General features: G+C 32.2%; 2 protein-coding genes across 8 annotated transcripts in view; both read right to left on the minus strand.

The window, feature by feature from the left end:
- Positions 1-1,010: 1,010 nt before the first annotated feature.
- On the minus strand, positions 1,011-2,876 carry LOC116338672 (multiple epidermal growth factor-like domains protein 11). The gene is made up of 5 exons (XM_031764082.1): positions 2,450-2,876; positions 2,180-2,353; positions 1,853-2,102; positions 1,600-1,778; positions 1,011-1,500 (listed from the first exon to the last, which is right to left on the minus strand). Exons 1-5 carry the CDS (start codon positions 2,874-2,876, stop codon positions 1,121-1,123), a joined length of 1,410 nt encoding a protein of 469 aa, XP_031619942.1. The 3' UTR covers positions 1,011-1,120.
- Positions 2,877-3,470: 594 nt separating this feature from the next.
- Positions 3,471-24,731, minus strand: part of LOC116338925 (protein grainyhead) — a 125,294-nt gene continuing 104,033 nt past the window's right edge. For 6 of the 7 annotated variants that reach the window (XM_031764504.1, XM_031764503.1, XM_031764500.1 and 3 more), the window contains 7 exons: positions 24,044-24,138; positions 19,884-19,940; positions 15,426-15,524; positions 11,888-12,222; positions 11,555-11,750; positions 9,522-9,586; positions 3,471-7,821 (listed from right to left, as the gene is read on the minus strand). In XM_031764504.1, coding sequence (XP_031620364.1) covers positions 7,683-7,821; positions 9,522-9,586; positions 11,555-11,750; positions 11,888-12,222; positions 15,426-15,524; positions 19,884-19,940; positions 24,044-24,138 — 986 coding nt within the window. In that variant the 3' untranslated portion in view covers positions 3,471-7,682. The remainder of the gene's footprint in view (positions 7,822-9,521; positions 9,587-11,554; positions 11,751-11,887; positions 12,223-15,425; positions 15,525-19,883; positions 19,941-24,043; positions 24,139-24,731) is intronic. The other variant, XM_031764505.1, reaches the window with a different exon arrangement.

A 24,731-nucleotide genomic window follows, 5' to 3' on the forward strand; every position in this document is an offset into this window, starting at 1 on the left:
AACTCAAAACATTCGAGAGTTTGGAAAAATATTGAAAATTGTCGATTTGACAGAGGGGCATGTGATTTGAAATCATGTTAGTTCGAAAAGAGGTATTTATATGAAAGTTAAGCCAATTCTAATAATAAAAAACAAAAAATTCCCGAATAATAAACAAAGAAAGATTAAAATTGTCAGATCAAGCTGAAATTTTGCCAGACGTTCTAGAATCTAGAATAAGAACGCCTTTCAAATGTCAGCTCGACCCGATAAGATTTTAAAAATTTACATTTTCATACAGGAAAGGATTGTCTGCTGGTCTAGAGGGAACTAAATAATTTTTTTTTTCAAAAAAAAAAGCAAAAAATGAAGTTGGTCGAAAATTTGTCATATTCTAGATTATCATTTGTAATCCGACCGTCGTGAAACTTAATTTTCTGCAAAAAAAATGATCTAGACAAAATTTCACGAAGATTGATGCATAAATGATAGCTCAAATTTCACATTTCTACAAAAATCACAAAAAATGACGTTTGTCGAAAAATTGTCATATTTTTGTTTTTAGTCCCCCATTGGGACTTAAGTGGGACTTAATTGGAACTTAAGGGGGACTTAATTGGGACTTGAGTGGGACTTAAGTGGGACCAAAAGTCCGAATTAAGTCCCACTTAAGTCCCAATTAAGTCCCACTTTCGTAGCCGTTCCGTCTACAATATAGAAAAATATCGACATTTCAATGAGCAATTCCGGCGAAATTTTGTACTACACCCGAAGAGTTATCAAGCGGGATTCTTAGATTCAACCTTAATTCACCGAACTCAACCGAATCCTGAAAACTTTTTCGTGAATAATTTGAAAAACTATTTGATTGGCAAATCTACCAATAATTAAAATAACATAAATGAAAATAAAACGCAATCATTCTTATATTTTCCGAATATATTTTTCTTAATTATTAATTATAACCAAATTTGGAACCGTAACGTATCTGAATACAATCATAAATGCAAGTTATTAATTAGTGTTGAAAAAACATGTAAAAATATTGGATAGAGTTTTAGTAGCTTTATCGACTATAATAACATAATACAATTATCACTGGAGATAAATTAACGTTCGTGCCAAGGATGCCCAATGCCTATCAAAAATTGCGTATTATGCTTTTCGGTTCTATTTCAGCGGACGATAGTAACTGGCTACAATTTGAATCTTTGCACGAAAATGTCACACCACCAACAGAATATTCAGTGAAGCAACCCCATCCATATGTAATAAAGAAGTGACCTGTTTGCAAACAATGGCAATTGGGGCCTTTTCCAATGGCATAAGGAGGACAAGGTCGACCCACGTACGCATATGGTTCACATTTGCCTGTTTCTCTCACCAGATGATGTTTATAATAAGTTGGGCATGTACAAAATGGAGACACATTTACACCATCTTCACACGGATGATTGCAAAATCTTAGACCAGGGTCATAAACATGATCTTTATTTTCGCATTTACAATTCGGATGATGGCCTGAATGTGTGTTTAAAAAATAAAAACAGTTTTAATCAAATTTTAACATTACGATAGGATATTGTATATATTTTGTATAACAAAACAAGGCAAAAGCACCTATAGCATCTTTTGGACAATCGTAACATCGTTTCCATTTTAAGTCAAAGCCAGCTTTTTCGCCGGTGCATGTGCAGTTTGGATATATTCCTGTTGCATCATCACAATCAACACAACGGTTCAAATATCTCCGGAAATACAAAGGATATTTACAGGTGCAGTTTGGATAAATTCCAGTACTTCATAGATAGAGATAAGAGAAAAGATTCAAATTTACTCATATTTTAGTTTACTTTACAACATTTGAATTTACCTCTGTTCTGGACATATACGGCATTCGTCGGCTTTTTCATCATATACAGCATCTCCGTGACACGTACAGTTTGGGAATGTTCCTTCACCATTCCAAGCGCAAATTTTACATTTTTCACCGTTGAATACTTCACCTGTGGGACACTCACAGTTTGGATAGTCTCCATTGAGCTTATATGGACAATTCAAACAGCCTGCTTTCTGCCAACCATAAAACCCACCGTAATAAGAGTCTTCCGATTGATAGTAATCTAAAATGACATTTCATTTTCTTAGTATTCGTTGTGTGTTGATTTCCGTTCAATCGTATGTATTTAACTGTACTGACCATTGCCATTTTCACACGTGCAATCCGGAAACTTTCCGTATGATCCAGAATGACATACTTTGAATTCATTATCCAATTCATCAAATGTTGCATTTACAATTGTATCAGTCTTACAATTCGGATAAATGCTGTCATACGTACTTTTGTCGGGGCATCGAGAGCACTTGAATAAATCTCAAATTCGCCAACGAAAAAGCATCGAATTAGAAAAAAAAATCATTTTTCATAATGAAACTAAAACGAAAATCATTTTCATGCTGATTTCTGTACCTTTGTTGAAACCCAAAAATTCATCGTTACATTTGCAATCAGGAAAATATCCAATACTATCTTCTGGACAAACCAGATTGCATTCATTAAGATAAACATTGTACTCTTGATTGTTTCCAGTACATTTACAATTTGGATAAACCGAGTCGGCCGTTGAATTTTTTGGGCACTTTGGATTTGGACAGGAATTCGTTAACTTGTCGTAATTTGCACCATATCTACATTTGCATTTGGGATAAACACCTTCGCTTATCGATGGACACATCAATACACACGATATTCCATTATAGCCATAATTTTCACCATCACAATCACATTTTGGATAATATCCCGCTTTATTATTCGAACATCTTGCTTGGGAACGTACAAAATCAACGCAAATCAATAAAATAAACAAGGAAAGAGTTATCTCTTGAAAAATTATCATTATATTGTAATAAAATTTTCGACAATTTTTTTTATTTGCAATGATTTTTTATGAAGAACGTTCTAATCGTAGGATAATTCCACTTCAACTGCAAAATATCTCTTTTTTAAAGCTTGCAAGCGTACGTTTGAAACCAAAGTATGTAAGAGTAACTGTGATGTATACAAACTGGTTTCTATCAATTTGAGAAGAGACGCAAGAAATCAGGTAAAAGAACATAATGTGTAGAAATAATGTTCCAGTCTGCTAAAATTGTACCTAAACTTGATCAGCTTTGCATCGTCTCAATTTGCATTTGCACTATCGCCGTTAACTAAATTATGTCCGTTTGGTCGGCAAAAAGGAAAAAAGATGATAACAACGTATCAAACGTATACTTCAAAAGCGAACTAATTATAAAATTGTTGTAAACAATGCAAACATATTTTTGCACTTGGAACAATAGGAAAAAACAAAAATTTGAACAATTATCACAATTGAACAGAGGTGACCGATATCACCGTTACATACTTAATTTTAAGATCTGTTGTTACCTACCCATCATTCATAAAACTCCTTTTTTGCTTTAAAATAAAAAATAATACGCTTAAAATGTTTAATTTTTTATTCTTTATTTCTTAAAACACAATTATATTCCAAAAGGTTTACTTAGACTTCCTTAGACAGAACAATTCTTTTTTACTATAATTTCGTATGTTCACATCGAGTTTTGTACTCATTTTGTTGTGGAACAATATTCTTTTGTCTAAATTATATGAGTCCGTGCGAATTTTCCCGTCGATTTTGTTTTTTATTTGATCAATTTTCAAATAGAGTATAAAAGAAATTTTGCCATTAAATTTCAAAGTAAAAAGAGTTCAATTTTTGATTGTGATAAAAAAAAAGTTAAAGATATATTTGAATCAAAATGGGTGCGCATGTTGATGCTTGCTATTCATTTTTTTTTTGTTGTTCCATTAAAATTAACCATCACCAACGAAATCTTAGACGGGTCCCATGGTGGACCATTTAACTATTTGCAATATTTTAACAAAAATGAAAACTACAAATAAAATATGATTTATGTGCGTGATTTCAAGCTAAGAGAAACAAAACAAAAAGAATTTTTCATTCGCAAAACAGAAGGAAAGAAAAGTAGGGAGAAAAGATTCGTTTCTAGTAGAATGTGTCAATGGTTACATAAAAACGGATATTAAAACCGAAGAATATTTATAAATTGCTATTCGAAACTGAATTCATCGAATAAACTCTCTTTCTGTGTTTTTTGTTTGTTTTTAATCTGTTTCGTAAGTTAGATTTAACGAGATAATAGAGTATAAAATGAACAACATGCGTGTATGAATAATAAAGAGAGTAAAACTTATATATGTAATTAGCTTTTATACTAACTACGTGTACGTATCATGACGTAAAACATCAATTAATTTAATCATAAACATTAATATTGCATTTCTTTCACAGCAGAGAATATGTGTGTGTGTGCGTGTGCTTTGTCGTGATCATCATCTTTACCGCGAGACAGACGAAGTCATGAATCTCATTGCCGAATGGATCTTGTATCGTTTGACGATAAATTTTTTTTAAATAGAACGTTTGTTTTTCAAACAAACCAATAAACATTCGATACGAAGATGCCTGATGCACGACTGCTAGTGACACTTTTTCGTGCATGCTGTTTTTTTTTTCGTATTGTTTTTTCTTCTTCTTTTGTTACTCTGTAAAATAATTCGCTTAGCTAACGATCTAAAACTTATATTTACTTGTAATAGTATTCAGTATTTGTTTTCTCGAAAAGTGTTGTTGTTGTTTTCTTCGACTAATTCGTGCATTTTCTATTTCATCCACATTCATTCAATCAAACCGTTATCTATCAAAAAAAAAATTCACGAAAACAGTAGTCCATCAATTTTAAACGAAATTCTTATAAATTAAGAAATCTCAACTTAAAGTCTACCACCATAAACTTGCTGTGTACTGCCGTTCGATTTATCGACAAATGTTTTGTATATATACGTTTTTCGTTCATCTAAAAAATATCCTGAATTCAAATATGGCTTTACTTAATCGACAAAAAAAAGAAAGTAGGCGATAAAATTTAATTGTACCTTATTTATGATGCGCTAAATATTTCCTATCTCATTTTTGTATTTTCTCGATTTTTTGTTAGTGTTTTTTTTTTATCTTTTTAATCATTGATCGAAATGAGATTTATGTTCGTAAAAAAAGAACAAAAAAGTCAAAATCGCACTGAAAATTTTCTTTAGAATTTGTATCATGGATTAATTTAGAATTTAGTTATTTGTTGTCGCCATCCATTTATTCGGACTGATAGATTTGTTTTTTTTTTTAAGAAAACTCATTTTGTTTTGTCATTTCAGGTACACTTAAATATCAATCATGCAAAAAAAATTCTATCATTAGCTTAACTAATTTCTATAAAATACGATATACTTGTTAAAAAAAACAGTTTCTGTATTTCGTTTGTTCAATATTATCGTGCAATTATTATGGCAATTGGAATTGTTCAATTAGCTTTGTGCTTGTCTGTTTTGACTGTTGTTCATCGATTTCAGCTATAAAGAAAATTAAATAGTCATTTGTAACTGGTTAAGAAAACGAGCAAAAATATAATATGACTATCGATTGAACATTCATTTTGTAAAATATCTCGCCACAAATCTATTCAATTGCTTGAAATTAAATGTATATGCGCTTTTGTCACTTGTGTTCATATTGGGGGTTATGTTTTGGAGGCACTTATTTCTTTTCACATTCTTCTTAGTCTTGAATATGTTTTTATATTTGAAAAAAAAAAAGAAAAAAAATAGTTCAATGTTTTTGTGTTGCGGCAAATTGAGCAAGAATTCCAGATGTGCCATTGAAAGTTTTTTCTCTTTGAGATCTTTTTTAAAACCTAGAACCTTATTGTTCTCTATGCATTTGCATTCGATAGTTGTCCTAAATACTTGGGATTTATTATGCAAATTAAAATGCGCTCATTCAATCATTAGCTGGCAAGATAAAACTGTGTTATCAAATTCTAGTAAAATATATGCATATGTATTTTTTTTATTCTGTTTTAAAAACGCTAAGCATGATTCTTTAAAAGAAAATCGTATAAAATGGACTAAGATAATTAAGAAACAATCCATAAGACTGAAGTTGACTTCGTTTTTTTCTGTTTAAAATAGAAAATTCACAGGCCATAGATGAATTCGAAAGAGAGAGATAGAAAGTGCGCAGATATTTAATTTCTCTCACATATGATCTCGGTGTTGATTATGGGTTTGATTTACTTAATCGACTTTAATCATCATGAGATCCAATGGATCCCTCTCCTCGCAAGCATCAATAGACTTATGAATTCTTTTTTAACGATTTATTCCTACTTTAAAAACAGCTTATACAATTAAATTTTGATGAAATTTAAAAACAATTTTGACAACACTATCTACGACCATATAATTTAGAGACATAATAAATTGATAAAAATTAAAGGATAGAGAGACTCTCTCTCTTTCTCTCTGAGGGATAGAGAGAGAAAAAACGAACATCGAAATATTTGGAATGCAATAAACAAACGTGTAAGTGAAAAAACAAACGTTTAAAATTTAATTCCATTGAAATGCATGACCCCAATAGCGTCCATTTGAATCGTTGTTATCTCTTAATATGAATTTTATAAATTCTCAATATCTAAACTAATTAACGACTTAATATGATCTAAAAATGATGAAGAAGTATATTTTTTGTTCTCATTTCATAATAATAATAATAATAATATTAAAAAACACCTTAGCTTGTACAGTAAATAGGGCAAAAATAGAAGTAAGGATTTTTTTTCATTCGAATCAATACATTCAATGCGAATGAAGACGGAATATGTATTCATCGTCAACATCGGTCTATGGACTCATGTTTTTTTTCTCATTCATCTACTATTCGTTGGTATAGAAAATAAAAATCGGCTACATTTATAGTACATTTTATATTGTAGTTTGTTTCTCATATTTGTGACATTTTACTTAATTGAAATGCTTACATAAAATCTAATCAAAAATCGACTAACTTCATTGGCAACGGTCATATGCTGTCACACATAATTCAAATATACTGAATTATCAAAACGATTTTATAGTTTAACGGTGCTACACACATTGCCATTCCCGTTAGCTATTTGAGCTATAAACCGCAATTTTTTTGAATATATATTCCTCAAGCATTTGACTATTTGTCTTTGTATTCAAATGCCTTTTATAGTTAATCATCATCAATTTATATAAATTGTCATGTTTAGGCATAATATCAATTTGTCTATACTCGTTTGATACGAGAGAATACTTTATCTAAAAAATCATCTGTATTTGTGTAAAAAAAAAGAAATTCTATATAATAATAATATTAAAAGACATAATTTCAATACTAAATCTAACCTAAATCCATCTAGTTACTAATAAGAAACACGCAAATCAAATTATAAAAAATAAGAGTTATGTGTATGTATATATGATAGAGTCGCAGTTTCCCATTATCGAGTGTTTTTCTAGTTATGCTTCCAGATAGAAAATCGGATATTGTGTGTATATGAGCGATGAATTGTGCGGTGGCAGCAGACCGTTTCACTCAGTTTCTCGATGTCGATCATTGGATTAGTGACACAGAGATTATGTAGAATGTACAATTGAATAGTCAGATCTGTTGACAGCTTAACACGAGAAAATGATGTGGCAAGAATATTTATATATTAAGCATATGTAACAGTGGCTCCCATTCGGCGATTGGATCCAAACGTGCGAGAGTTGTCGTTTATTTTGAAACTGAATGATCGGGTAGTTCAGTAAGTGTGATATCGAATAGATCTTCTTCCAATTGTCGAACCTCTAATAAAAAGATGTCCTCATTGCAATAGTACGACAGCATATCGTCATCAATTTTCGCAGTAATCCTATTGAGAGAGAAAAAAACACAAAGAGAAGAAAAAAGAGAGAAGAAAACATGCATAAGTAAAAAACAATTATTTTTATAACATCAAATTATAACAATGTGAACGATAAAAAGAGAAAAGATTACAATAAAAAAAAAAATCAAAGATTTGTTTGACACTCATTTGCCCATTGCAAAATACGATAACAATAAAAAAACCACAACAACAACATTGGATAGAGAAAAGTGCGCGGCCAGTATCGTCACTATCATCATAACATACTTCCATTCAAATTAAATTCCGTTTATGGTCGAACATGTGCAGCACAAGTGATAAAAATGTCTATTATCGAATAAAATTTATTCGATTAAAGTGAGAAGTCTCTCAATAGAATTTCGAAATATAAAATAAAAGGGAATATAACAGAGGGAGAGAAAGAGAGAAGGAACTATGAATGAATACACATAAACTAACCACAAAGTTGCAATCAAATTCAGTCGATTGTGCATTCAAATACAAGAACAACAACAAAAGTTATCATTTTACAATCAAAATTCTAATTTTATCATGAGTCAACATGAACACCGTTGCGCGCGTCGCTTCTGATTTGTGTAGTTGCACATGGCGGGAAAGGTGACTGCATTCAATAGTAATGACTTTGTGGTGCGCAGTTGTTTATGACCACTAATAATAACAGTAAACTAGTTGATCGGCTACTATTAGCATACATTATCATTTTAATTGAAATTTTATTGATAACAACATCCAACACACATATCAGTTGGTATTGGTACGTTCGAATCGAAAGATAGACGCAGCGAGATAGAAATGTGAGTGTGTGAGTGAGAGAGAGAGTGAGCTAGAAAATGAGCGCAGCGTCGGCAACAGCTCATCGAATTAATATAGAAAATTATCACAATTGCAATCGATGATGTGTGTTGGATACAATTGCATTACACAAACGCCCGGATGAATTTGCAACGAATCAAATGGAGAACGTGTCGCATTCGTGGTATTGCTACCACATCATCGTTTATGCAAATTGTGACACCAAGTCAACTTTAAAACAATAACGCATATTGATCGGATTTATCTCTTTTTTTTCTCTTCATCTCACGTGCGTCAATTAGCATTCCATATTCAATAAACGAGAGCCGAGTTCACATTGCAATTTAAATCGTCTTCAAAGCGATTTATTCACATGAAAGCATCCTGTACCGTACAACTGTGCCAAACAAAAATCACATTGAACGATATTCACTCGAAAGTCATATTTGAATCATTTGCATTGCAAACGGACCATTTACGAACGCATTACACCACTAACACAGGTTATAAACAGTCCATTCTCTTCATATTCATATTGATAACGGTTACTGAGAAGTGTTATGGTTAGGCGTGAATTATGATTAGTGAAAAAAAAAATTGTTCAAAAAGTATGTATATATTTATATTTATGATTGAATGTGCATGTGAATGAATTTTATGTATGTCAACATAACAAATACGTTAAAAAACGATCATTATTGTTATCATCACAAATTGGATGGCGAGAGTGATTGAGATAGAGTTAAACATAGATTTAGATAAAGAAAGGGGATAGATGAAGAAAATCGAAAATAAACCATTGTTTTATTGTGGCATTTTGTTTCGATTCCTTGCTAATTTGTTAGTAATTGTTCATTATTATTTTTTGTGTGTTTGGAGTTTGTCTGACTTACCCTTTTCTATTTGTACGGTAAATGTTATTAATACTCGATGTCGATATTTTGTATTTATTTTCGATCTGCAATTAAGATAAACAGAATGAAACAAAACCATGAGCTAAAACCTTATTAGAAAATCCATCAACATGTTGATTTCATTTTATTTTGTGTTTAAATTTTCATTTTCTCTATATTTCTGTATTTCGAACGGAAACAAATTCAGAGGCATTTTCAAAGGAAATTTGCCAAAAAAGCAGATACGCATTATTCTCTCTAGTTTGAGATTTGTACATTGATTTTGTCATTGAATTGAAATTTGAAGTTTTGGAAATTATTTTCGATTTTTGCTTTTGTGATTGTGACAAGGGGGGCATTCATATTTCACATCTCATAACATGATTTGGAATGTTGAAAAAGAAATTAATTTTTGCGAAAAATTTGCAACATATTAACTGACGCAATCGTTTTTGTTTCATCATTAACATTTTTGCACATTAGATTTTCAGACGGTTTGAAGGAAAATTGAGATATTCCGTTTCTCTCGAAATTAATATATATCTTTCTCACATTGGAATGACAAAATATCAAAAATATGTATTCTAGTTGACAATGTCATTACATTTTCTTTTTGTCTATTTTGATTGCCATCATATGCCATTTTTGTCTCATAACATTCGTCGACGACGATGACAATTCTGTTTCCAGCCTTATTATTGCCATGAAGGATTTAAAACGCTCAAACGGAGAGGAAAGATCGGCAGCAGTATTATAATGTGTGTATGTGTGTGTTTTTTTAGTAGACAAATTAAAATTATTAAAATGGAATTAATTGAATGAACATTGAACAATATTGAAGCGGTTTTACAAAAATCATAGTTAATATCGAGCGTATTGATTAAAAGTCTCTATCTTTTTTGTTTTATATTGCTTAGTTTGAAATTCATTAGAAACGTTTTGACGAATGGAAATTACAAATAACAACAAAAACAAAAATAGTAAAAACAAGAGAATAACAATTAAGTGTGATGTGTATGTTAATGAGAATAAAGTTATTAATTACACCCATGCAACAACAACAATAAACAACATATCAACCAAAACAATGTTCAGCAATATAATAACGATTGTGCATTTTGTGTTTGTGTGTATGTCATGTGCTTTGTATTTACTTCTTTTTTCTTTTAAATAATATATATAAATGCGTGTGTGCGTGTATATATATATAACTGGCCGAATTTAAAAAGCCAAACGATTCCTCCCCTAATTGCTGTTTAAGTGAACTAAATTTGTTTACTTTTGCGTTACTAAACAATGTTCGGTTGCTTTGGCGATTTTTGTCTTTTGCACATATTTATGAGTTTCGAATTACGGTTGGATTTTTGTTTCTTTTTCACTTCGACAATAATGGAATAATATCATACCCGAATGCTTTGCTCAAAACTTTTCACAAATGTTTAGTTTCTGAAAAGTTCTGAATTTATCTCCGAATATGCTATTTCGTTTGAAAAATGGCCTTTTCTTGTTTGTTTCACGATTCAAAAACAGTGCTATTATTATAATTTTTTTTTCGTTCGAGAAAATTTATTATGTTCTTTTTCTCTCAATAATTTTAAAATTAAATCAATTTTGGTGATTCTAAATTGTTCTTTTTTTTTCTTTTTTGTAGTCTGTTCTGTTTTACTTGATTACACCTGTTTGTATGTGTTTTTTTTTTGTAAATATTTTTTTGTTTTTGCGCATTAGAAATTAGTTACAGTGATGTGTGTTTTGGTTTGATGATTTTATGGTAATTTTTTATTTGTTATGTATATAAATAAATCAATTTGATTTTAGCTTGTACAAAAAACAGTCAGTGTAGCCGCGCACATATATCGAAGCGCAGACGGACTGAGAGATGCACAACAAAAACAAAACAAAATACGAATGATAATTCTTGATTTACTTAAATTAGACTGATTTAATTTGAAATTATTGAGTTGAAAATGTCAATTTACTTGATGTGATTTTTATGATAATTTATTTGATTTAACAAATGGAAATTTACTTACCGCATTCAAGAGTCCAATTGTTGTTGGCGGTACGACATGCAATGGTGTGTACACATCTTCATTATCTTGTCGTACATATAGCATAACACGTTCATTCAATGGCGGTGTCATTCGTTGTCTTTTGATTACTGGCTGGCCAAATTCATTAACACTTTGAACCATTGATTGATCAAGAATGTGATCCTTTTTCTCCGTACTGTAAATAAGAATTTTCGTTTTAATTAGTAACATAAAACTGAAAAAAATACTCGAAATCGATTGAAATTGTTATCAAGAAAAGATATGAAATGGTTTTGTATGACATTGTTGTGCGCAGATTCGATTTTTACTCACGTCGGCACATCCGGTGGGAAGTGATTGTGGAATTTAAGTGTTGGCGTCGTCGGTTTTTGTGATGCATGCAGTAAGAATGGTGATGTTCCTTTCACATCGCTGCCATTCATTTCACCTTCGTGCGCATAAAAACTTTGCAAATCCATGCCGGACAATTTTTCAATATCTTCGGATGGTGTGAACAATACAGGTGGCTTGGCCAAATCTTGCATCGCATAAAATTCGGATCGATCGGTGACAGGATGATACAATTCGTCCAGCTTCTTACGACCGGTTGCGGTCATTTTGCGTTTAGATGCACGTCGTTCTTCGTCACGTGTTTTACGTTCGGCACCCTGGAAACAGCAACAACAACAAAAAATAACGTAAATTTATAAAATATTGCACAGAATATGGTTAAAAACTGGAAAAATAATATGATTTCGATTTAAAGTATGACATACACACAGAGAACAAAAAAAAGTGTCGACAATATAATATCGATTGAATGAGAAAGCGATTCACAGCGACACATTGAATTTAAATGGTGTTGAAAGAAATACGTGTTATATTCAATGCATGTAAAAGTCATTAAACAATATGCCAACTTAATTAGTAAAAAAAAAAGAATTCAAATCCATTTTCAACGCGCCCAATGGAATGGAATATTGCAAGCTGTTGATGATCTATAAATGGTCGTAATTGGTGTTCGTCCATTTTGATTTTAATGTGTATTAACGGCGGATAAAATAAATAATTGTCTTGTAATGCATTTTAAGTTTCCCCGCATATCGATACTGTAACAGAACATTGCATTTGTGATGTGCTCAATACCGTTATGTCGAGAGCACTATGCGATCCGATTCATGTTCGTTTAAGCATTTCAATCACACACACACATATACAAATAATTCGTGGTGCATCGATGTCAAGTCATCCGATTACATACCAAATGAAATTAAGTTGGCCACATGTTTATATTGAATTTCGAGTCTCAAACGACCTCGAAATTGAAACAAATCACAAATTCTTCTCTGCTGCAACAAAATTCTTTTAAGTGTGCTACAATAATAACACGACCATCGTTTCGTCTTTCGCAAATGTGCAATACTTTGCATCGCATAAATTTATTTATATGTTTCGACAATGTTTTATTTGAAGAAACAAATACGGATCATTCCATTGCAATCGCAGACGGTGCAATAATACAGCAAATTTCTTATCTCAGCAAACATAAAAACGTGGAAAGAGCTAGAGAGGGAATGCCTCGACACCCACTCGAACTTCTTTTACATTATGAAGCGATAAAGATGTGAAAATCATTGCCTTAGACAACTCTCTTTCAATAGCGTGCTCGTTTGCATCAGACAGACTGCTGTTTGGCTTTACAAATTAAATCGTAAAAACATCAAACATGCAGAATAAATGAAGCAATTCAAGACATGCATATAACGGACGCGTTTAATATTCGAAACATTTTGTTTTTTTCTTTTCATTCGAAACGAACTTTATAGAAAACCTGCGAAAGCTTTGAATTCACTGCATCATCGTCGTCTCACAGAGAGTGTTGTTTGAATCAATCGATGTGTACGAATTTTTGTCGCAAAATTTTCCCAGTCGCCGTTCTGGGCGCAATTAGCAAAGTGTTCGATATCACATTAGTTTCAGACAAATGGACAGGGCTTACTAGGTGGTACAATTTGTTTGTTTTTGGTCACAACACGATTTTTGTGTGGTACATCGATTTATCAAGCATTTGATTACAAAGTTGTCTCTCGCGCTCGCTCTCTCTCTCTCACACATTTTCGTATTTTTCATTTTCTCACTTGTCTGTTGTCCAAATGCCTAAATCGACCTGTTTTCTCATGTCATTGCTTTTGGCAAGTGATCATTCACTGTTATCGCGTGTGTGTTTCGATTTGGGAACGCTCCAATTTATTTGGCCGTCATTTGATTCGAGTCATGACTTTTCCTCCTTGATTTCATGTCGGCCATTTTTTTTTCTCACATTCTTGTAAGCGTGTGTTCAGATCCAAGTACTCATAAAAGAAATGAACAAATTAAAAAAAATACACACTTAAAGCGACAAAGATAAAAAAAAACATATCGTAAAACTATCATGTGTCGGCTTAAGTAGTACGATTTTATTTCGTGAAAAAAAAAATCAGCGTTCAATTCATGCACACATTTATATTTATTTCACATTTCTCAGTTCAGCGTATATTTCAAGCTTGTGCTCGAATTGGTGTTTGTGTACATATTTTATAGCATTATTCAAGGTAAATACTGTCAATTTTGTCGTTCAAATTCTGTGCTGCTGTTGTTGTTTTTTGTATTATTACACATTATATTGTTATTAGCTTCTGCTAAACAAGTTGCCGTTGCTTTTTTTTTCGCTTTATAAACATACACATTTGGAGCGGCGCAAAGTGTCTTAAGCCATATTTTTATATTTGATAAAGACAAACAAAAACGGACAACGTACACATATTGGGTTATATTCTTAAAAATTCCGTCCTTTTTTCACTAACGATTAGCCGAGCATTTTGCATTTCAAAAGCATTGAAAAACGATTGATCGTAACACTTAACCCAATGGTCCATATTTGAATGAATTTAATCGTTTTGATGAGACAAAAAAAAACATATCAACACATCTCTGTGTCTGTGTCACACAATTTAAATGAGTGCCAAAAATATTGACGGAATTTTTCATTCGCTCAATTATGTGGAAAATTTTCCACGCATAGTTTGTATATTGAAACAATTGCGAGTTTTTATATTCGAAGCAGTTTCCGTATTGACAACAGCATATTTCTATATCAAAAATCTCCATGATATTTGTCATCGCATCTCGTTTGTTTACTCATATTTGCTTAAAAGCGAATTCGGCAATCGAATCGATTCGCATTGACTCATACCTTATCGTAATGGACAAGCATTAATTTACATAAATTTTCGATAGAAAACGAAAATGAATTTCGATTTAACGAAATAAATTAAACGGTTTTAATTTGTTTTTGTGTGGTTTTTTTTCGTCTTCCATTGGATTCATGTGTATTGGAGATTTATGTTTTTTATTCGCTTCAACAATGGATAAAAGGATTTTGATTTTTGGTGAAAAAAATGAAGAATGTGTTGAGTGTCTCTCTCTGTGTGTGAGAGTGTTTTTTTCGTCGTTGGATCGTTTGAAGGTCACATTGACACATATATTTTTTTTGTTCATTCTTTGGTGTCATGTCATTTAGGCGATTCTTTTTATTCTATTGCCATTTTATTGCTTCGATTTTCGGCAATGTTTTTTTTCACCGTATTTCGTTGTATTTATTTTATTATTCTGTTGTTATTGTCATCTCTTGACCATAAATAATAAACATATAATTTCCTTATAATTTTGCGCATAAAAATATCACTATAATCCGTGTATTGGATAAATCCACGTAGTTTTAATTTGAATTTGTAGTTTGATCTTTAGAATCGAAACGCCAAAAGAACAACAAGCGCCGCAATTTACTTGTCCAAAATGAAAAAAAGATGTAGAAATGAATAACAAGACTTACCTTATCACAAAATACTTTGATTTGACAGTAGCCCCGATGGAAGATTTGTGCATCTCTGTGGTCTTCAAATGTGTCGATTTGAATGTGCAATGGTAAACCCTGTAAAAAATAAATAAATAAATGAATTAACTCCAAGCAACAATTACAAACCATTTATGCGAAGAAAATTGATTTTTGCCATTTTGCTAAAACAAGATAATCACTTATTGGAAAATTCAATTCACTTAGGAATATCTTAAATAATAGATAAATGGTTTCAGCAGAAAATTCTTGGCAATTGGTAAAATTGTGATTGTATTGCCCATACCAAACGGAATGTACAATTGTACAATGACAATATAACAAAATAAACAAAACGCGTAGGTTTAATACAATTTGCGACAAGAGAAAATCGATGTAGAAAAGAAAAACAACAAAAGTGGAATGAGTGATAGTTAAGAAAGGAAGGTGCAGAAATCACGAAAAAACGAGCAAAAAAGCAGCAGACGACACTTAATCGCAACTAGATCATTTACGTGGCAAACGGCATCAATGATTGCTTTTGTCCTCACGCACTTTCCGTTCGGTCAGACACTTAACGCGCATAGACTTTCCATTGCTTTATATTTGTTTCAAGAAAGAGCATTGAGATTTTGTATTTGTTATGTCTCGCCAATCGAACAAATATCGTGTGCGTATCTTTCTGTACATATTTTTTTCCTTCTTCGCTCGCGTTTTTCTCAACTCAAAAGTGGTTGACTTTAAAATATTAAGTGTGCAAATATTAATCACTCGCTTTATGAAATCGTGAAGCAAATGGGGAGGGGAAGTGCGTATGTTAACGAAATGGTCATCAGCATATATATATCCGACAGATATATGAGGAGGATGCGTGTTTATTTCATCATGTACATCAATCGTTGATTGTAATGTGTAGCAATGTAATAAAATGTATATGTACACACACACACAGCATCCAAAACACCTGTCTAATATTCACTTCGTGGTTTCGGTTCAATGTTCATTCATGGATAATCTTTTGGTGCGACAGGTAACTCGGCGTTTCTGATTCAAACGAAACATTAAACTACGACACACCGACAATATCAATCGACAAATATCCACAGCGATATAACTTTTAATCGCATTGGCCGAGCGAACGATAAGTAGAGAAAAACATATTTATTCAGAAGAAGACGAAACGAAAAAAATAAAAATAAAAAAATAAAAAGATCAATCGCACATGAAATAAAAATCAAAATAATTCGATGAGACGATGTTGTTGCGTACACTGCCTCTTTTTTATGTGAATGGATTTCGATATTGTGTATTCATATCAAATGGCTCTTTGGATCTGAGTCTGATTTATTAGGCATTTATATGCATCGTTTACAAATAATGTGTGTGTGTGTGTATACGTTTAAGAGGTGCGCACTGGAGAGGGAGCCTTTGCCTTTGATCGTTTGTTGCGGTGTGTTCGGGTACATGAGAGATCTCAAAACGTTTTAACATTTTCTACTTTGATCCAACACTTTTTTTTATACATTCCATTTTGAGATAGACGATTTTACACCTCATTGTGTGTTGCTTTGATTTCTTTTTGGGCAACATACGTTGTTGTTTTTCTTCTCGAAACATTTTCTCGCTGCCTCATTATTTGTGTGTATGATTGCTCGAATTATTTATTTATGATTTGATTTTATGCGCTCTTTTCAATGCTATTCAAAGCGTATGCTTTAAGCTTTAGTTCTTCCATTTTTGTTTTTCAATTTTCGTATAAGCTTGAACTAAATGACGAGAAAAAAAACATTTTTATTTTGTTGTCGTTCTTACTGTTGCATTTGAATAAATTGGCCTGTTCAAGCTTTGAATCGGTCAACGAATTGATTCTGTATGGTTGTTGTTGTTGTTTTTCATCTTCTATCGGATCTCTATCGCATGGATCTAACATTTAAATCTACTCAAATTTCATGAGATCAAACATAACAAATGGATTTAATTAATTGCCGTCGTGTTAAAGGGGAATTCCAGACATTGCTTAAAGTCAGGTACATTGGAAATTATTGCTCATTTTATTGGTTTTTGGTGGAACAGAATGAAAATAACTTTCGAACCAGGTGACTTTCAAGCTCGTTCATATTCTACGACTGTCTAGATGGAGAAGAAAAAAAAGGCCTGTGAACTACTTTTTTTGTGTATGTAAGTGTATTCGATCACAGGGTAGTTGAGCATGATTTTTCGTGTTCGTATTAAATCAATTGCGTTCAAAGTGGTAAGACACACTTTTACCATTCAATTTACAACCAAAAATGGCTCACAAAATCACTATTCACCGCCAAAATACAAAGGAGAGTGACAGTCACAAACAGTTTTCTCGGCGTTCTTTTCACATCGCATGACACACGAAACGAAAAAAAAAGAAACACCAATCCTGTAGCAGTCGAAAAAAATACGTCTCGGCCCAGCGAGTGAGGAAAGATAAAGTGAAACAATCAAAAACCATTTCAATGAAAGAAGAAAAAAAAAAAGAAAAAGGAGGCGAAAGGCTTATCGAGCGATCAATGTCTCATTGCGCCCAAGATCTTTAATGCCCACAATTCTTTTATATATCTGTGTTTGTTTGTTGATTTCATTTTGGGATTAATTGAATGGACAAAGCGGTATTGAAATAACTTATGGAATGAACAACATTCGATTTTCCATTTGTCTTTGCGTCTTTTCCCACATTTATCGATTTTTTTTTTCGTTGGTTCGCCTCTTCTGTGGCCGTTTTGCGTAACCGATTTCTGCACTGACTGCTGACCACCGTTTCTCTTCACCTCATTTTTTTCTTCTTTACTTCTTTCATATACATATTTAGCATAGGGTACATATGAGCGTACCATTGTCAGTGTGTTTCGGGCAATCGGTGTAATTAAAAATGGTGTACTCACTATGAAATAAATTTTTAGAATGCAATTCATCTGAATTATATATGCGAAAAAAAAATTGGAAACGTTTTGTAACATGGTTTCCGACTGATTAATAAGCTACGATGTACGAGCTGCACACTTCATTACCAAAATAAAAATACATAACACCGATAAACGGTAAGCAAAACAAAAAATGCGCGCGCACACATCGAATCAAAACGACATGAAATAAAAAAAACTGTCGCAAAAAAAGAATTAATGAGAAACGAAATTAGCTGGCGCAGGGGAAAAAATGGTGAAGAGAAAAATAAAACGAAGAGAGCGAGAAGAAACATGTGAAACAGTGAGAGTGTAAAAAAGCTGAAAAAGAGCTGATAGTGTTATTGAAAGGCTTCGTCAATACAGTTGACAATAAATGTGCCGCGCAATGATACTTATGCCACTTGTCGCGGATACGATTAAATTAGCATATAAAAATTAATGGGGCGTACATAGTTGCTATGCATTAAAAAAAAAAACGTAAACAGCGGTCGTATTTTGTGCGAACACAATTTTATTTGGTTTTTGTTTTGTGGCCACTCTTCATCGCTTATTGTTGTAATAAAACTTATTTTTGTGCACAGTGTTGTTGTATGCTTTGTTTTTCGTCTTTTAATATGCTCACACTCGCACGGAAAATCAACTTTTTTTTTGTTGTAAATGATAAGACAATCGAACGATAAGAAGTAAAACTGACGGTGGTAATGAAGCTAGTTGCATTTACGGTTTGAAAGTAATACAGTAGTAAAAGGTGTGCAAGGTAAAGGTTCCGAAACAATCAAAACAAAAGCACTTAGACTTTGAAAAGTCCAAGCGTCGAGAAACGATGAATTTTTTTACAAAGTGTACCATTTTTACACTAAAGATTTGTCGGTTACCGTTTTGTATATCATACTGATCAACAAACAAGATAATCAATGTTTTCTTGTGGTGTGATTGCCTTTTTGCTAAAGGATAAAGAATAAAGCAAATATACCGATTTCACAGTATCTTCGAAATTTAATCGTTTAGTTTTCAAAATTCAAATCAATTAATAGATCATAAATAATACCATTTTATTCGTCTAATTAAGATCCTTCCTCTTCGGTTCATTCATGATTATAATGAAGGGGGAGAAAAAGACAAAAAGTCAATTCAATCGGCTAATTTAATTAATTCTATTCGAAAGCCAAATTGTGTTGGTAAATATTATGATGCTGATAAAAAGCCAAGAATTAAAAGTGAAATCATCTAAATTATTAAAATTTGCTCTTAAGAAATGTCCATTATATTGGGAACATGATTGAGATTCCAAAATGCACTTTCCGCAATTAACTAATAAGATTGACAATGTATGGAAAGAACATTGTTGTTGGCAATTCGATTTGGCAAGAAAAATGGTGATTTCAATTTGCGTGCAACTGCGACAAACGTTCAAACGAATACAGCAGCCACATAAAATCCAAAAAAATATCGTTCACCATGCCATCGAACATCCGATTGAAATGCAACGATCCGGACAACAAAATTGAAAAAAAAAAACACTCACCTTTACGCCTTTCTGACTGCTAAAGTCTGTGCTCAAACATTGTACGGCTATGTTTATCTAAAAATGAAATCAAAAATAAAAAAAAAACATATTGAAAGAAACAAAAACAAAACAAAATGATGAAAATGAATAAAAAACATAAATTATACAAATAAATTTCAAAATAAAGAATGAAGTAAAGAACAAAAAGAAAATCAGTTGAACAAGAAATTGGTTGGGAAAGAAAATTGCATTGCAAAACAAAAATCGAAAATTTCGTAAAGTAATACACAAATGTTTGAGGGGAGTAAGAAACAAAGTAAGCAAAAAAAAGAGTCGATGGTGTACTCCATTCAAAATCAAATGATAAAGAATTAATTAAATAAAACAAATGGAAAAATTGTCACAATAACCGATAAATTAAGGATAATTGTCAAATAAATTCGTTTCAATAATAATTATAGTCAAGTGAACATATCAACAAATAATCGGTTCAATTGAATTGAATCTGAGCTAAAACAAAGCTAACATGTGTTGGTTGATTCGTTCATATCAGGTCTCTTGCTGATCATCTAAGTGCACCGTAAATTGTTGAATATAATCGATGATGATGGTCCATGCACGGTCGACAAAATGTTATATGAACTATTAAGCAATGTGCTGTTCGGTTGTTCGTTATGTGTGCCGGATGCATCAAAGTTAATCAAAGAACGGGCACAAAGCGAAAGAAAAAAAAACCTAGAAGAGAATAGAATCGAACCGCACAAAACGGCGAGAGACAGAGACACTGATAGACATTGAGCTTCGAACCATTTCTCGTATAAATAATAACGAAGTGTCAGTGTGGCGTTGTCAGAGAAAACTCGCACGTACGTACAGAACAACAAACAGAGTCCAGTGCATTTCATGCGGTCTATTATCCTATGATTATTATTCCATTTTTTTCTCTTTCTTGCTTAAATTGTTCGTTCTACCGTGTTTTCTGTATGTATTTTACCATGTTCCACGGGTGAGATGTGCCATGAGGATTGTTTATTATAATTAATTGAAATGTGTTGTATTTTCATCTCGGTATGATTTTGTTCTTATGGTTTGCATTGTAAGGGATCAAAAGAGAGAAGAATGAGAAATTAAGAAGAAGGAGACAAAAAAAATGGCAAAAACACACAACACTCAATCTCAACAATATTGCAACATTGTAAGCTGAATCGCTGAAGCCACTAAAACACATTACAAATTAACGCGTCACAAGTTGTTTGGAATTGCTTTGCTCATTTTGCCGCGTGCATGCATCTTATTCGCATGATATGCAAATGATATGTACTTTTACACTTGTTGCATCGGCTTTTCTTAATTACACACATCGAATACATATAAATCGATCGTTGGACACACAAACATAGACACATTCTCATACGCATCAATATACACGATATATATATTCACTATGAAATTGACTGGATGTTTCAATATCTTGCTGCACTGTTCTATACACTCAATTCAAACACATAATTTCAACATCAATCCCGCAATAAATATTAATTTTAATTCATAACTTTAGATTGAGTCTCTCAGTGTGTATGTGTGTTATTTTTTTTTATCAGCATCTGTTCTGTTCGTCATTCTTCGATTAGATGTGTGCACAATGAGTGAAAAAAAATATGATACGTAGTTTGATACTTGGACATTAAATATCGATAGAAATAGCAACGGCACAAAACTAACGTTGACACTTTATATACGATGTTGTCACCTTATCCGTTGTGCATTTCGTATTGCATACCAATTTATGATGCAATATAGTGTATATGCAAAAATCACACCGAGCGCAACAAGAAGACAGAGAGAACTGAAGAGAAAAAAAGGTGTTTGTCATTTGTTGTTGTTTCATGTTTTTCACAATTATCGCAATTTTCGACACAATTTTAATAAGAGTCGATGTCGCAACATACATTGACGGAGAGACTCAGTCGTAGGCCCCACAACAACAGAACGATTTTTTTTTTTAAATAACATAGTTATTATTTAGTGTGAACTGTTTGTCGATACTCGATTTTATTTATTGGAATCGCAAAAGAAAATTCATTGAGGAAATGCTTTTTATGAGTCTTATTCAAATCGAAACAATATGAAAGACACTGCTGATGTCAATTATTTCATTCCCATTGCATCCATGAAATAGCTAGAACATTTTTTCTTGCTAATAAAATCGAAATGATGGATTCAACGCCCATATCAACTAAACTAATGTCATTTTTTGCTTTGAATAATTTTTCTATTGCTTTCTTCACATTTCGAATATGATGAATTAAGTGATCTGAATAAATTGAAATGCTAAATAAATGAATTGAACAAAAAAAAGAAGAACGGAGATTTAATAGATTCAAAACATTATAAACACTGGTGTCAATATGTTTTTCGCGATTCTTTAATACCTTTTGCAATTAATGCAAAAAGGCTGCGAATCAGCAGTTACATGTAAAAAAGCAAAGCAAACGATAGAGACAGAGAAAGGCAGCGAGAGAAAAAAAAACTCAGAAAGATGTAAAACAAAACGACATAAAACGAAAAAAAAACACACATCTAAAGCAGCCTATTGAAAGACATAAAATGCGAGAATAGAGCAGACAATGTATATTATACATATTAAAATGATTAACGGTATCTGAAAGCACAACATAAATCTTTCTAATTATAAATTGCCATATTCTAGATGTTTTAATTGCTTTTTTTCAATGAAATGCAGATAAAAAAAAATTTTTTATACATTACACATCGATTTATACTTTATATAAATATGTGTGACTCCATTTTGTGCTTTGCTAACTTTTTCTATCGTTCACCATAAACGCCAATAACAGCATGTGTTTGTATGAACATTATTTTAGTAGCTCTAATCTATTGTAAAATGTAGTGAAGCAGAATATTAAAGAAGAAGGAAACGTGTGCGTCGACATTGAGAAAGAGAGTCATTTTATTTTGTGAGATTGGAAGCGTGTGTTAAAAGGGCCAACGCACATCAAATGAAATGATTCATTTCGATTTAATATTTTTCTATTTTCTTTCCGTTTCATCTAAAACTCGATGCGTCCATATATAAATGTTTTTTGCATATTTGGTTTGGCGCTTCTTCATCTTCCTTCCTTCTTTCGAATTGCATTTTCATTTGCAAGTAGCAAGCGGTTAATTTAAATGAAATGACAATAACATAGATCGAAAAATTCGCTCATATCGAAATGATGATAATTAAATATAATGTAACAATCGACAGATTTAGTACTTGGCAAATGGCGAAGAAATTTAAGCGGGGCGTGCGTAAATAGGCAGTTCATTCGTTTACACACGCAATTTATGTGTGTATGTGTGTTTGTTCGAAGATTATGAGCTTCTTTTGCCATTCAATTTTCAAAGCTATTGCCATTTTTACCATTCATTTTTGCTGTCTGCACTTAAAAAAATTTAATGTAGTGCAAAAAAAAAACATTTTTTTTTTGTAGGCAAAGCCACAGATTAAAACCACGCATATAATGACTACATGCTGTCTTTTCAATGTAATAAATTTATTGCCGAACGAAAGCACTTGGCGATTTATCTGTCGTATGGAGTATCTATCCATTCATTCTGATCGTCTATTTTTTTTTCCTCTTCTATACTCACACTAAAATCAGCTCCTTTTCACGCGGATGTTTGTTTATTTGTTTGCACGGCGACGTCGATGACGACGCGCATACAATCTGTACTCTCTTTCTTTTTAATGCGTGGAACGTGGAGCTTCTGCAAATTTAACAACTTAATCAATACGTACAATGTGCATTTTACCGTCATCCGGATATCACTTCGAGGTGAGTATGTGCATTCGCAATAGACATGAATGAATAGATAAATGAAAATTATGTATACATATATGAACACATTTTGTGTAGTCCGCAACTCCGAATGATTCACTACCATTAATCAAATTGTTAATTTTTGTCTTGTCCACATTTGACACTTCTGACAATCTAATTAAATATTACTATAAACTAACATTACACTACGTATACTATTTAGTTTGATTCACTCTGTGTATCGTTCAGTTTTTCGATTTTGAATTTTTCACCATTGAATCAAACGAATGATGACTTTAGTTTGCAATTTCTCTTGATGAATAATGTAAACGTATTTTCATTGTTTATTCTTACCTTGGCAGAACTTTCGAGTGGATTCCAGTAAACAGCGATTGCATTGTGTGATACTTCTTCGATGCATCCCACCAAACCGACAGAATTCTTTGTATCTACGAATGAAAAGCGAACGAAAAAAAAAAATTTACGAATAAAAAATATTGAAAACAAATGAGAGAATGAGAAAATAAGCATCATGTTAATAATTGCAAGGCAGTAATAAGAAACCCATTCAAATTGTTGTGTCGGCTTGAATTTGATTTTAATTTCCACCTGTATCCCCCCGTCAAAACTAATGCAATATGCACATATTTTTCATACTACATTGCTCGATGCAATTGTCATTTGCGGTGAACGTTTGCGGTTTATGTGTGTGTGTGTGCTCATGTACACAGGTTATTTTATGAATCTAATTGATTGGCGAATAAAAGCCAAATGACAAGCACGAGCCAATCGAATTTTTTTTCTAAATGGACACATTTTATCTATGGATTTTGAGTTTAAGACGACTAGAGAGAGAGCGAGAGAGAGAGAGAGAGAGAGAGAGAGAATAAACGGTAAAATACACCGAATTTGTTTTTCACAATTTAGATGAACAAATCTGCGGCGATTTGCGTTTCGATTTGATGCCGTGTATATTGAAATTCTCCGCTGTAGATCTACTAATTGCTGCATAATTCGTTGCAACCTTCATTATTATAAACAA

The sequence above is a fragment of the Contarinia nasturtii genome, unplaced genomic scaffold, assembly GCF_009176525.2.
Source record: "Contarinia nasturtii isolate CC-2019 unplaced genomic scaffold, AAFC_CNas_1.1 Cnas_scaffold_414, whole genome shotgun sequence".
In the NCBI taxonomy this organism is placed as follows: domain Eukaryota; kingdom Metazoa; phylum Arthropoda; class Insecta; order Diptera; family Cecidomyiidae; genus Contarinia; species Contarinia nasturtii.

Coding starts and splice junctions, on each gene's coding strand:
- LOC116338672 (XM_031764082.1), bottom strand. CDS start 2,876: ATGATAATTTTTCAAGAGATAACTCTTTCCTTGTTTATTTTATTGATT. Junction 2,103..2,179: donor CACGTGTGAAAATGGCAATG/GTCAGTACAGTT, acceptor ATGTCATTTTAG/ATTACTATCAATCGGAAGAC. Junction 1,501..1,599: donor TTGTCCAAAAGATGCTATAG/GTGCTTTTGCCT, acceptor ACACACATTCAG/GCCATCATCCGAATTGTAAA.